General features: G+C 55.9%; 2 protein-coding genes across 2 annotated transcripts; one reads left to right on the top strand and one right to left on the bottom strand.

Moving 5' to 3' along the window:
• Positions 1-101: 101 nt before the first annotated feature.
• Positions 102-10,493, bottom strand: znf609a (zinc finger protein 609a). The gene is made up of 9 exons (XM_079743802.1): positions 10,132-10,493; positions 7,996-8,786; positions 7,042-7,369; positions 6,567-6,654; positions 3,548-5,993; positions 2,595-3,027; positions 1,308-1,688; positions 1,072-1,141; positions 102-428 (listed from the first exon to the last, which is right to left on the bottom strand). The coding sequence occupies exons 2-9, from the start codon at positions 8,722-8,724 to the stop codon at positions 416-418; spliced, it is 4,488 nt and encodes a 1,495-aa protein (XP_079599928.1). The 5' UTR covers positions 8,725-8,786; positions 10,132-10,493; the 3' UTR covers positions 102-415.
• Positions 10,494-11,505: 1,012 nt separating this feature from the next.
• On the top strand, positions 11,506-13,544 carry LOC307080270 (sperm axonemal maintenance protein CFAP97D1; the record flags this gene model as incomplete). Its single annotated transcript, XM_079742913.1, has 5 exons — positions 11,506-11,640; positions 11,970-12,050; positions 12,239-12,357; positions 13,211-13,394; positions 13,470-13,544. The coding sequence occupies 5 exons, from the start codon at positions 11,506-11,508 to the stop codon at positions 13,542-13,544; spliced, it is 594 nt and encodes a 197-aa protein (XP_079599039.1).
• Positions 13,545-13,758: the final 214 nt, after the last annotated feature.

Raw genomic sequence — 13,758 nt, 5'->3', positions numbered from 1 at the left:
TGGTGATACTGCCCCCTAGTGTACGAGTTACCGTGACCTGAAAGTTTGTTTGTGCAAGCGTGAGTGTGTGTTGAATGACTACACTTGATATTCCACCAGTTACAATTTTAATAACATCAACATGTAGAAAAACAGAAGAGCATCCAGAAACTTCTTTTAAAATTATTCCCCTGTACAGTATTTACACACACACACACACACACACACACACACACACACACACACACACACACACACACACACACACACACACACACACACACACACACACACACACACACACACACACACACACACACACACACACACACAAACAATTGAGCCTAGCCCCACAGTCCTAGCACCGCAGTTCTAGACTAGCTCCAGAGGTCCATCAGAAGTGTGTCCAGTGTTGGGGAGCAGGAGGTCGGCTGGTTCATCTGTTGTCCCTTTGGTAGGTTGAGGAGAAAACATGAATGAACCAGGACGTTAAAACGGCTAGGATACATTGCCAACAGCTAGGATACAGTGCTAAAAGCTAGGTCACCCAAAGTAGAACCACAAAGGCTCCCGTAGCTGTGTCTTAGCAACAGAGCTGACTGGGGTTTGGTTATATCAGTGTTAGGGTTAGAGGTCAGAGGGTTTGGTTATATCAGGGTTAGGGTCAGAGGGTTTGGTTATATCAGGGTTAGGGTCAGAGGTCAGAGGGTTTGGTAGTGTCAGGGTAAGGGTCAGAGGGTTTGGTTATATCAGGGTTAGGGTCAGAGGGTTTGGTTATATCAGGATTAGGGTCAGAGGTCAGAGGGTTTGGTTATATCAGGGTTAGGGTCAGAGGGTTTGGTTATATCAGGATTAGGGTCAGAGGTCAGAGGGTTTGGTTATATCAGGGTTAGGGTCAGAGGGTTTGGTTGTATCAGCGTTAGGGTCAGAGGGTTTGGTTATGTCAGGGTTAGGGTCAGAGGTCAGAGGGTTTGGTTATGTCAGGGTTAGGGTCAGAGGTCAGAGGGTTTGGTTATGTCAGGGTTAGGGTCAGAGGTCAGAGGGTTTGGTTATATCAGGGTCAGAGGGTAGGAGGGGTCTTACCTTCCTCACCTTCTCGCCGGGGGGTACATGGAGGGGGCGGTGGCCTGCTGACTGGCTACGATGGCGGACGATGACATGCCTGTGGGGGAGGAGCCAAACGTCAGGTCACTCACCCGTCCCTAAGGGTAACTCACCCGTCCCTAAGGGTAACTCACCCGTCCCTAAGGGTAACTCACCCGTCCTTAAGGGTAACTCACCCGTCCCTAAGGGTTAAGGTAAGAGTTAGGGTATGGGTTGAGGCCTACCTGCATTATAGGGCAGGTCGTACTGCCCTGACAGCAGGGGGTACCCCAGGTGGTGGTGTGAGGTGACAGCGCGCTGGGAGGGGGAGGAGCGTGGCCGCTCCCCGTCCCTCTCCCCCCCACCCCCTCCTCCTCCTCCTCCTCCTCCTCCTCCTCCTCCTCCTCCCCCGCCCCCCCGGGGGTCCCGGTCCGGGGGGCCCTTGGGGGGCCCGGCGGTGGAGGAGGACTTGGTCTTGTAGTGGGAGGCGTGCTGCTGCAACAGCTCCAGGGCCTTGGTGTCCCCGGGCGGCTTGGAGCCCGACGGGCTGGAGCGGGACTCCGCCTCCTCACAGCCCTTCCCCCCGTAGGGCGCGGAGAACGGGTAGCCCGCCGGCAGGTAGGAGCCTGGGGGGTGGGGGGCACGTCAGCAACACAACAGCACCACGCACGCACAGCACACGTCAGCACCACAACACACATAGCACCACACATGGGTCTACAGGAGGTCTACAGAGGGTCTATGTGGGGTCTATGTTGGGTCTACAGGGGGTCTACGTGGGTGGGGTCTACAGGGGGTCTACAGGGGGTCTATAGAGGGTCTATAGGGGGTCTACAGGGGGTCTACGTGGGTGGGGTCTACAGGGGGTCTATAGGGGGTCTATGTGGGTGTGGTCTACAGGGGGTCTATAGGGGGTCTATGTGGGTATGGTCTATAGGGGGTCTATAGTGGGTCTACAGGGGGTCTATAGTGGGTCTACAGGGGGTCTATAGTGGGTCTACAGGGGGTCTATAGGGGGTCTACAGGGGGTCTACAGGGGGTCTACGTGGGTGGGGTCTACAGGGGGTCTATAGGGGGTCTATGTGGGTATGGTCTACAGGGGGTCTATAGGGGGTCTACAGGGGGTCTACAGAGGGTCTACAGGGGGTCTACGTGGGTGGGGTCTACAGGGGGTCTATAGGGGGTCTACAGGGGGTCTATGTGGGTATGGTCTACAGGGGGTCTATAGGGGGTCTACAGTGAGTCTATGTGGGGTCTATAGGGGGTGGGGTCTACAAGGGGTCGGGTCTACAGGGGGTCTATAGGGAGTGGGGTCTACAGAGGGTCTACAGGGGGTCTACGTGGGTGGGGTCTACAGGGGGTCTACGTGGGTGGGGTCTACAGGGGGTCTACGTGGGTGGGGTCTACAGGGGGTCTACATGGGTGGGGTCTACAGGGGGTCTACGTGGGTGGGGTCTACAGGGGGTCTACGTGGGTGGGGTCTACAGGGGGTCTACGTGGGTGGGGTCTACAGGGGGTCTACAGGCTCTCACCAGGGTAGTTGTGGATCATGACGGAGGGCACCCCGCGGTAGCCGGGCGTGTTGGGGTCGAAGCCCTGACCGTAGGCGTAGGCCCCCTGCATGTAGGGCAGGTAGGCCTGGTGCTGCTGGGGAGAGAAGTGCATGTGGAGTGGCCGGGGCTCCTTCCCCACCCCCCGGGGGTCGTCGGGGGCCCGGGGCCCCTCCCTCCCCTCCCCTGACTCCTCCCTCTGGTGCTCCTCCTTGGGGCGGGGCTTCTCCTCCTTCCCCTTCCTGTCTCTCTCTCTTTCTCGTTCTCTGTCTCTCTCCCTCTCGCGGTCTCTCTCGCGGTCTCTCTCGCGGTCTCTCTCGCGGTCCCGCTCCCTCTCCCTCTCGTCCCTCCACCGCTCCTCGTCCGCTGGGTACTTGTTGGGGTAGACGTAGGGCCACAGGCGCGAGTCCGGCTCCTGCGGGGGGAGGGGGAGAGACGCTCAGAACAGCTGTAACCAACCACCTTCTACCCAGAGACCCTCACAGAACACTCATCTGTCAGCCTTTTACAGTGCTTTGATGTGTTGGATGGTGTGTTAGATGGTGTGTTGGATTATGGTGTGTTGGATTATGGTGCGTTGGATTATGGTGTGTTGGATGATGCTGTGTTGGATGATGGTGTTTTGGATGATGGTGTGTTGGATGATGGTGTGTTGGATGATGGTGTTTTGGATGATGGTGTGTTGGATGATGGTGTGTTGGATGATGGTGTTTTGGATGATGGTGTGTTGGATGATGGTGTGTTGGATGATGGTGTGTTGGATGATGGTGTGTTAGATGATGGTGTGTTGGATGATGGTGTGTTGGATGATGGTGTGTTAGATGATGGTGTGTTAGATGATGGTGTGTTGGATGATGGTGTGTTAGATGATGGTGTGTTAGATGATGGTGTGTTAGATGATGATGTGTTGGATCTTCACGGGGTCCTGGTCATACCTGTCTGTACCACATGGCTGGCTCCATGCCGGCCGGCCGGCCCGTCTCCATGGCAACCTTGGGGTCCTCCTTGCCGCGGTACCCCGGAGGGGGGGCGCCCCCGGGAGTCCTCCTGCCCCCCCCCTCCTCCTCCTCCTTGGACATGATGACCGACTTGCTCTTCTCCGTCCCCGGAGTCCCGGGGGTCCCGAGGGCCCCTGGGGGTCCGGCCCCGTGGCCGTGGTCCTTCAGCTTGCTGGCGAGGAGGTGGGGGGTTGGGAGGGGGTCGTGGTGGGCAGGGCCGCCCCCCCCCTTGGGGCCCGGGTCCGGTGGACCGGGGGGAGGCGGGCCCTTCTGCTTCCCCTCCTCCTTTCCGCCGGGTGCGTGCTCGGCTCTCCTCTCAGGGGGGCGGGGCCGGTCGTCGTGGGGACGGGGCCGGTCATCGTGGGGGCGGGTCCTCTCGTCGTGGGGGCGGGGTCTCTCGTCGTGGGGGCGGGGTCTCTCATCATGGGGGCGGGGTCTCTCGTCGTGGGGGCGGGGTCTGTCGTGGCGGTAGGCAGAGCTGGCCTGCAGCATGTGGCTGTGGTAGGTGTAGGGGGGGACGTATGCGTACTGGTTGTAGTAGAGCGGGGGCATGTACATGTTGGAGCGCTGCTGGATGACGGACAGCTGCTGCTGCTGTTGCTGCTGCTGCTGCTGTTGTTGCTGCTGCTGCTGCTGCTGGGATACAAGCCCTGCCCCCCCTGTCTCCAGCTTCCTGTGCTCCGTCGGCTCGGACTTGATCCTCCTCAGCTCCACCTGCTGCTGCTGTTGCTGCTCCCCCTCTTCCTCCTCCACCTCCTCCTCCCTCTCCTTCTTCACCTTCACCTGCGCTCCCTCCACCTGCGGCGGTGCTCCGCCCCCCTGGGGTGCTGCGCCTGGGGGCCCGGGGTAGCCGTAGCGGCCCCCCGGATCCCCGGGGGTGAGCGGGGGGAACAGGGTCTTCTTGGGCCCCTCGCGGACCCCCGGCTCCAGCTTCACCGCCCGGCCCCCCTCCCCGCGCCCCTCGCCGTCCTCGCCCGCATCAGAGATGTCCGAGTAGGCGGGGCTTCCGGTCTTGACGGACAGGCCGTCGGCCCCGTTCTGGCTGAGCTGCAGCGGCGTGAGGGGCGGGGCCAGGCCGATGCAGGGGCTGGGCGTGTTGTCGGAGAAGCTGTACACCTTGTCCGCCTCCGCCTTCATGCTGGCCAGGCGGCTGTGGTGGGGGGGGTGGGTGGGCTCCCCGTTCAGCTGGGGGTCAGAGCACTCCGAGTAGGGGCTCCTACCCTCCCTCCCCCGTGGGCTGTCCCCCTCCCTCCCCCCTTCCTTCCTCTTCTTCTTCTTCCTCTCTTTAGGACTGCCGGGAGAGGGGCTCGGCGACGGGCTGGGGGCGGGGCAAAGCGGGCTGCCTTCCAGCGGCCCTTTTGATTGGTGGCTTTTAGCACCGGACTGAACCATTAAGGAGGGGTCGTTGGGAATGGATTGAACCATTGAGGAGGGGTCGTTGGGAATGGACTGAACAATTGAGGAGGGGTCGTTGGGAATGGACTGAACCATTAAGGAGGGGTCGTTGGGAATGGAATGAACCATTAAGGAGGGGTCGTTGGGAATGGAATGAACCATTAAGGAGGGGTCGTTGGGGATGGAATGAACCATTGAGGAGGGGTCGTTGGGGATGGACTGAACCATTGAGGAGGGCTCGTTGGAGGGGGGGGTGTGCAGGGGGTACAGTGGGCCGGGGGGCCAGCTGGTCTTGCCTGTTTTAACACAGCCCTTCTCTTGCTTGACCCCTGACCCAAGCAGCCGGCCCTCCTCCTCACAGTCCTCCCCTGCCTCCCCCTCACCCCACCTCCGGCCCTGCCGGGACCCCCAGCCCGGGGAGGGGCTCTGGGCCTCGGCCCCACGGGCCCTGGGCGTGGCGGGGCAGCCCGGGGAACCGACCGTCCCGTTGGGGGGGGCGGAGGAGACGTGGTCCTCCGCCCCCTCGCTGTCGCCCCCGTCGGGGTCCAGGGGGTCTGGCAGGTTGTGTGCGCGGGCCTGGTGGTACTTCAGCCCGTTGACGTGTTTGTACTTCTTGTTGCAGTTGGGGTGGGGGCAGTCGATGAGGGTGGGGGAGGGGGGGCCGCCGGGCTCCGACGGGGCGCCCGCCCCGGGGCTGGAGGAGGCCCGCATGCGCTTGGTGCTCTTGGGGTCCTCGGGGGCGGGGGGTTCGGTCGGGGGGTCTCCCGGGGGCCTGGGGGTGGGGGTCTTCCTCTTGGTCGCGGGGAGGGGCTCCTCCGGGGCGGAGGGCTGGCTCCCGCGGCGGCCCTTAGCTCCCCCGCTAGCCGCCGCTGCACGTGTCTTACTAGCCCCCCCGCGCGGGTCCGAGGAGGAGGAGTGGCTGCCGGGCCGTGCCCGCTTGCCCCGCCCACGCCCGCTACGCACCTCCATCTCTCCCGCCTCGCAGAACCTAGCAGGACATAGCGTTAGCACAGCTAGCACTGACAGACGTTAGCATCAAGACAGAATAGCATGGCAAGCACCGAGACGTAGCGTTATCATCATGGCTAGCATCGGTGCTAGCCAGCCTCCGCATGGCTAGCACCGACAAACGTTAGCATCGAGACGGAGCATGAGCACGGCTAGCACCGAGAGACGTTAGCACCGAGACGTAGCGTTTGTGCCTTCAGCGGCCACCAATGTGTGATGTGTGTATATGACTGTACACCATTGTGTGTGTGTGTGTGTGTGTGTGTGTGTGTGTGTGTGTGTGTGTGTGTGTGTGTGTGTGTGTGTGTGTGTGTGTGTGTGTGTGTGTGTGTACTACTACTGTGTAGCCTGGTATGTGTGTGTATACTACTACTTTGTAGCCTGGTGTGTGTCTGTATACTACTACTGTGTACACCACCGTGTACTTCCTTTGGTGTACTATTATTATTGTAGTACTACCTCGGTGTGTGTACATGTATATAACTGTAGTAATACCTCAGTGTGTGTACATGTATATTACTATAGTACTACATGTATATAACTGTAGTATTACCTCGGTGGGGCCCAGTTGTGTCGGGTACAGTCCAGCAGAGTTCCAACGTAGGTCTTGTTCCTCCAGGAAACGTTCACCACCAGCATACCTAGACACATACACCGGATGTGTTAACATGGCTACATGTAGCAGGATGTGTCAATGTGACTACGACTAGCAGGATGTGTAAGCACACACACACACACACACACACACACACACACACACACACACACACACACAATGTGTTAGCATGGCTGGGACTAGCAGGATGTGATAGCATGGCTACATGTAGCAGGATGTGTTAGCGTGGCTACGACTGGCAGGATGTGTCAGCGTTGCTACGACTGGCAGAATGTGTCAGCGTTGCTACGACTGGCATGATGTGTCAGCGTTGCTACGACTGGCAGGATGTGTCAGCGTTGCTACGACTGGCAGGATGTGTTAGGGTGATGCGTGATGGGGGCTGTGTCTGGGGGCAGGTTGCTGGGCTCACCGTCCTCGGTCTCCTGCCAGACGATGCCCTCCAGGTTGACGCTGGTGCCTGGCTCACAGGGCCCCAGGCACTCGGGCTCGGTGGCCAGCGCTACGTGGGCCGTTGTGACGGCCAGGGAGCGGGTACCCACCGCCAGGGAGCGTGTGCGGACCATGATCTGCTCACAGCTGGAGGAGATGTCTGCGCTGCTAGCCGGAGCTAGCGACAGGTCTGAGCTAGCAGCAGTGGCTAGCGGGAGCTCTAGGCTAGTGGTAGCAGCTAGCAGGAGGTCCGTGCTTACAGGAGCAGCTAGCGGGAGTGCCACAGGAGGGACGGGCGGTGCCTCCATCTGACAAGGTGTAACAAACAGAAACATGTAGCCTTGATAATAAAACATGCTATTCCTGGCTAGCCTCTTACCTCTTTAAATATGCAAATAATGCTATTCCTGGAGAGCCTTTAAGTTTAAAGCAAGCTAATAATGCTAATGCTTAGCAAAACCAAAGGAGGTCTGTGGTTCTTCAGAGGAGAGTGTGGATTATGCTGCCTGATATATTATATTACATTATATATCCTCCTCATTCGAGGACTTTGCGTATTCATCGCCTTTTAATAAATGAGACGCTACGCTAGCAAATACTGTCTCAGTCCTAATTTTAAATCACATTGAATTGACTGATCAAGTGAAAGTTTGGCTAATTAAGCATTCATCAAGGCTCTTGTTAAACGAGGATGGAACACTCAATGAAACTATCATAATATAGTAAAGGTAAACGCACACACACACACACACACACACACACACACACACACACAAACACAAACAAACATCCAGCCCCTAGTGACCCATCAGGGTGGAGGAGTCTTCACTACACCACCCAGCCCCTAGTGACCCATCAGGGTGGAGGATTCCTCACTACACCACCCACCCCCTAGTGACCCATCAGGGTGGAGGAGAAGTCCTCCAGGTCCTACCTGCTCCCCAGAGCCCATCTGGAGGCTGTGGTACTCGCTGGCCTCCGCCTCCTCATCTGTTGCCATGGCGACGGGCAGCCGTCCCTCTGTCAAGTCCAGAGCGATACTCCCATGATGCTCGGCGGCAGCCAAGTCCGTATTCTGTCCCTCAAACAGGCCGGGGTGGGGGGCCCCCTGAGACAGAGCAGGGGCCCCCACCTCTTTGTCCACGGCCCCCACCCCTGAGGGGACCACCTCCATTTTCTCCTTCTTACTCTTCCCGCAGGCCCCCTCCTTGTCCTTCTTGGTGGGGGGACCACTGCGTGTGATTTTTATGCCCTTCTCGGGGCCCTTTGTGGGAGTGTTGGGGCCGGGAGAGGGGGCCTCCCCTGGGGCCCCGCGCCCCGGGAGCTCCCTCTTGGGGGTGTCTGCAGAAGCGGGGGGCTTGCTGCCTTCCTTGGGGGTCTTGCTGCGTTTGGACTTGGTTTTGCTCTGAGCCCCGGGGGCTATGAAGGTCACCTTCTCAGGTAGGGGGGCCCCAGGGCCCGGCGGCGGGGCCCCTGGGCCTGTAGGGGGGGCCATGCCGGCGTCCTTACTGCCCGACATCTCCAGCTTCTCCTTCTCCAAGTCAGCGTCCAGGTCGATGATGAGGTTCCCTACACCGATGTCCCACTCATCCCCGCTGTCATACGCCTCCACTGCAGTCGAGTCCACACCGTTCCCGCCTGTATCAGCGCTGCTGAGGGACATGTTACTGGGCCGGGCTATGGAGGGCCGGCTGCCTCTCTGCTACCCAGAGCCCCGCATCTCACCTGGAGAGAGGAGCACAGACACACAGCTAACAGCACAGCTCACCACAGCAACACAACCAACCTTACCACAACATCATAGCTGACAGCGACCATGATAGCTCACAGCTGACCGCAGCAACATAAGTGACAGGAAGAAAAACAACCACTAACAAAAAAAACAAAGCCAGCAGACTAACCCCTGCTCCTTAACAATATGGATCTGTACTGTCTAACCCTGACCGGCTCCTTAATGACCTGTCTCTGTTCTGTATAACCCCTACCTGCTCCTTAATGACATGGGTATAGAAGGGTTCACTGGATAAATAGCTTATAAGAAAGGGTCACATTGAATAAATCCATACAACCCATGCATTAATCAAATGCCTAAATGACATTATTCAGGAAAGTTAAACCCAGTTTATAACACAGTTAATAACCCTAAACCATATGGACCGACGGTTTGCTGGACTTTTGTCCCAAACATAAAAAAATATGTGCTTTGGTTATGGAAATACTAATGTTGACATTATTCCCCTCAACAGCTCCTTCATGTGGATTGTATTGTTATTATTTGTATTTTTTAACCTCTCAGCAGTATGCTGTCCACAGACCCATGAGTCTATGACCTCGTCCCGTCCACAGCTTGTTATGGTTAAAGTCCACCCTAAGGCTTAATATCACCTTTATAGACCTCAGCGCCCGCAGGTCTCTTGGGTCCTACCCTGACCTAGCTCTGATCCAGGGAGTCACCTCCTAACTCCTGCCCGGCTCAGAGTCCCTGAGGTCGGATCAGTTTGGAGGAGCAGTTAGCCTGCTGCTAGCGGGCTAGCCTGTCAGACCCTCATGACCCGAGACCATCATGTCCTGTGTGTTCCCCCGGGTCTCGATGGGGACCTCCACCAGGAGACTCCCCGTGTAGCAGCCCAACTGGAGGAGAGATCCAGGGCGGTGGGCTGGAGCCTAGCCCTACAGCCCGGGAGCGGGCCTGCTGCAAGCCCGCTCCCGGACTGTGGGGGTAGCAGAGCCCGGGCTGTGGGGGTAGCAGAGCCCGGGCCCCCTGCAGGCCCGTCCCCGGGCTGTGGAGAGCAGAGCCCGGGCCCCCTGCAGTCCCGCTCCCGGGCTGTGGAGGGTAGAGCCCGAGCCCAGGCCAGTCCCCGGGCTGTGGGGGTAGTAGAGCCCGGGTTGTGGGGGGAACAGAGCCCGGGCCAAGGCCCGTCCCCGGGCTGTGGGGGTAGCAGAGCCCGGGTTCTCTCCAGACAAAGACGCTGTGACCACGGCTAGCTAGATAGCTACTATAGCTCGCTAGCTAACTAGCTAGCAGGCTAACCCCACGGTTCGTCCTGACCCTCTGTTCTGGCCCACTTACCCCGTGTGTGAACCCGGTCTGGCTGAATGGATCATGTACACTCCATGGACCGATGGGACCGGGTACAGCCCGGGGTAAAGCCCGGGTCCTCGGTGGGTTCGCAGACCCAGACTCGGTGGATCGTAGCGGCCGATCGATCACTGTGCTGCCGGGAGATCCGCGGCGAGCACCGGGGGACGGACCACTGGAACGCAGCGGCTCCCCGTCCGGTTAAAGTCCACTCACACCGGCCGAGACCCCGTCCTTCTCATTCAGGGGTTTCCTCGGAAGCCAACATTATCATAAATACACTGCTTTTGCTCTCTAGTTGGCCCACATCGAGGCTCTCTGTGTGCGGCTAACGGCTGTTTGTCTGGCGGACGGAGCGACGGAAGACCCGGACCGGAGTAACTGGACGGGAGTCACTGGACCGGAGTCACTGGATCGGAGTCACTGGACTGGAGTCTCGGGACAGTGGATCTGGAATGGATTCAATACATTTCAGGAATATATTCGATACGTTATTAATCCAAGACGGGTAATTCAGGATCACATTCAGTAGTAAATAGATTATTTGGGGTATTTGGTATTTTGTCAAATTGGCAGAAAGGGAAGCAATGCATGATGGGGTCATGGGGATAATATTTTGGGTTTGAGTGAAGAGGGTTGGTTAGTGTTTGAGTGAGGGTAGGGGTTAGTGTTTGAGTGAAGTTAGAGTTTAAGTGGGGCTAGGGTTAGGTTAGTGTTTGAGTGAGGATAGGGTTAGATTAGTGTTTGAGTGAGGGTAGGGTTGGCGTTTGAGTGAGGGTAGGGTTAGTGTTTGAGTGAGGGTAGGGTTAGTGTTTGAGTGAGGGTAGGGTGAGTGTTTGAGTGAGGCTAGGGTTAGTGTTTGAGTGAGGCTAGGGTTGGTTAGGGTTTGGGTTTTTGATTAAATTTCTAAGTTATTGCTGATAAAACTGGGTTAAAGACATGACACTAGTATATAGTGCAAGAGAAAGAAACAAAAATGGTTAAACTTTAAAATAAACACATTGCTACTAATCTGCCTTCTGAGGGAAACTCTGACCCATACTGTGTGTGTGGGGGGGGGGGATCAGCTCAGTAATAATAGATGGTCACTCTATCTGACGAGAGAAAGAGAGAGAGAGACATAATCAGCCCGACAGAAGAGAATACAGTGTGAGGAGCAGAGACAGCCAGTAAATTAGAGCAGGAGGGGATATAGGCAGGGAGCTAGAGAGAGTGTTAGAGAGACATCGAGGGTGAGCTAGAGAGAGTGTTAGAGAGACATCGAGGGTGAGCTAAAGAGAGTGGTAGAGAGACATCAAGGGTGAGCTAGAGAGAGTGGTAGAGAGACATCAAGGGTGAGCTAGAGAGAGTGGTAGAGACATCGAGATGGCAAGTGCGAGAGCAGGTTCCGTGCGGCCCCTGGAGCGGCGGCCCCTCTGCTACGCCCCCCTGCAGCCCAGCACCAACCTCTACCTGCAGCAGCGCTGGGACCACGATCGGTACCGGGCCCACCGCCACCGGGTAGGTACCCTCAACCCCATCGTCCCACCCTTACCTAACCCCCCCCCTCACCCTACCCTTAACCCTCACAAGCCTTACCCGAACCCTCACCACCCCACCCTAATGTTATTGTTGTCCTGTTGTTACCAGTTTTAGTTGTCCTGTTGTTACCTATTGTTGTTGTCCTGTTGTTGTTACCTGTTGTTGTTGTCCTGTTGTTACCTGTTGTTGTTGTCCTGTTTTTTTTCTGTTGTTACCTGTTGTTGTTGTTGTTGTCCTGTTATCTGTTTTTGTTGTTATCCTGTTACCCGTTGTTGTCCTGTTGTTACCTGTTGTCCTGTTGTTACCAGGTGAACTCAGCTCTGCCAGTTGTTGACACAAAAGGCATCAGAACTCCTGCTCATGTGACCCTCAAACTGAAGAAGCTGCAGGTCAGTGGGACATTAGAGCAGGCGTACTGGTCATACTGGGCCAACTCTATCAGCAGCTAACGCTAACCCTCTAGCCAGAATGCTAACATGCTAGCTAAAATACCAACACAACAAAGGGCTATTTCTATCCCTCTACAAATAACCTATAGCTATAATGCTAACATAACTTAATGGTCTGGATGCTGTAGCCACAAGAGGAGCGGCTAGCCGACATCAACCGAGATAATAAGCAGCTGTCCTCCAAACTCTCTGGGATCATGCACTCCAGAGGCCAGGTGGACAACTGGAACATGTACCCCCACAGGAGGTCAGAGCACTGACCATCTTCCCCCACAGGAGGTCAGAGCACTGACCATCTTCCCCCACAGGACGTCAGAGCACTGATCATCTACCCCCCAGGAGGTCAGAGTACTGACCATTTACCCCACAGGAGGTCAGAGTACTGACCCAGTGCCTAGTAGTACTGACACAGTACCATATCTGATCATTCCTAGCATTAAATGCAACTTTATACTGCTGAATATTTTGGACGATACTACACCTAATCCAAAGCCATGACCGAACAATCACACTTACTACTGCTAATGACCAGCCTCCACAATAAGAGGCTCTACATGACAGCATTAGAAACAGTAGCCTCCACAATAAGTCTTTACAGGATAGCATTATAAACAGTTGCCTCCACAATAAGAATCTCTGCATACAGAATATTCTACAAGGTTGATTAATGTTTTTCTCGTCGCCGTTGCAACAGCGGACAGGTCAAAGTGACATGGTTAGTGAAAGTAACAATAAAATAAATTGGATTTAGAAATAAATTATATTTGCTATATATAATAAATATAAATCACATTTTTTAATATATATCGTAGATAGAAATGGCCTTTATTATTTGATAGAATAAAGAGTAATAGGTGGAGGTTTGTATTATTTATCAGTCTGATCTCTCCAGTCTGAATGCTGCGAGCAGGTTTGTATTATTATAATCAGTCTGATCTCTCCATTCTGAACGCTGAGAGCAGGTTTGTATTATTATAATCAGTCTGATCTCTCCATTCTGAACGCTGAGAGCAGGTTTGTATTATTATAATCAGTCTGATCTCTCCAGAGTGAACGCTGAGAGCAGGTTTGTATTATTATAATCAGTCTGATCTCTCCAGTCTGAACGCTGAGAAGAGGCGGGCGGACCTGGCTCAGATCAGCGCTCAGAACCAGGCCATCTTCCAGCGAATCACGCTGCGGCAGTCAGAGTTCAGACGGCAGCTCTGGTTAGACGATTGGGAGAGGACAGAGCGGAGACAAAAGGACATTGGACGTGACAGCAGATGCCCCGCCCACAAACTGGTAGGACCGCCCCCTCCACCCTGATGTTATCTGGTGTTGGGTGACGCTGATCCTAGGCTTCTCGTGTTGCTCCAGAGGGCCGAGAGGAAAGTCCAGTTTGACGTTGGTGACGTCAAAGAACACCACACGCACCGGACAACATCACCATGACGACACCAACATGATCTCAACGCAATGACGATACACCATGACAACATAACCATGACAACACCGCCATGACGACAACGCCATGACAACACCGTGGCAACATCATGACCGCATCATGGCAACACCACCACCACCATGGCGGCGTCACCATGACAACATGAAGAGGATATCACCATACAACATTAAGAGTCGTAATATTGTATGGGCTGATTAAAGG

Source organism: Pollachius pollachius, assembly GCF_949987615.1.
Source record: "Pollachius pollachius genome assembly, chromosome: 9".
Classification (NCBI taxonomy): Eukaryota; Metazoa; Chordata; class Actinopteri; order Gadiformes; family Gadidae; genus Pollachius; species Pollachius pollachius.
The sequence above is the reverse complement of the archived record's forward strand: the minus strand, read 5'-3'. Positions and strand labels throughout refer to the sequence as shown.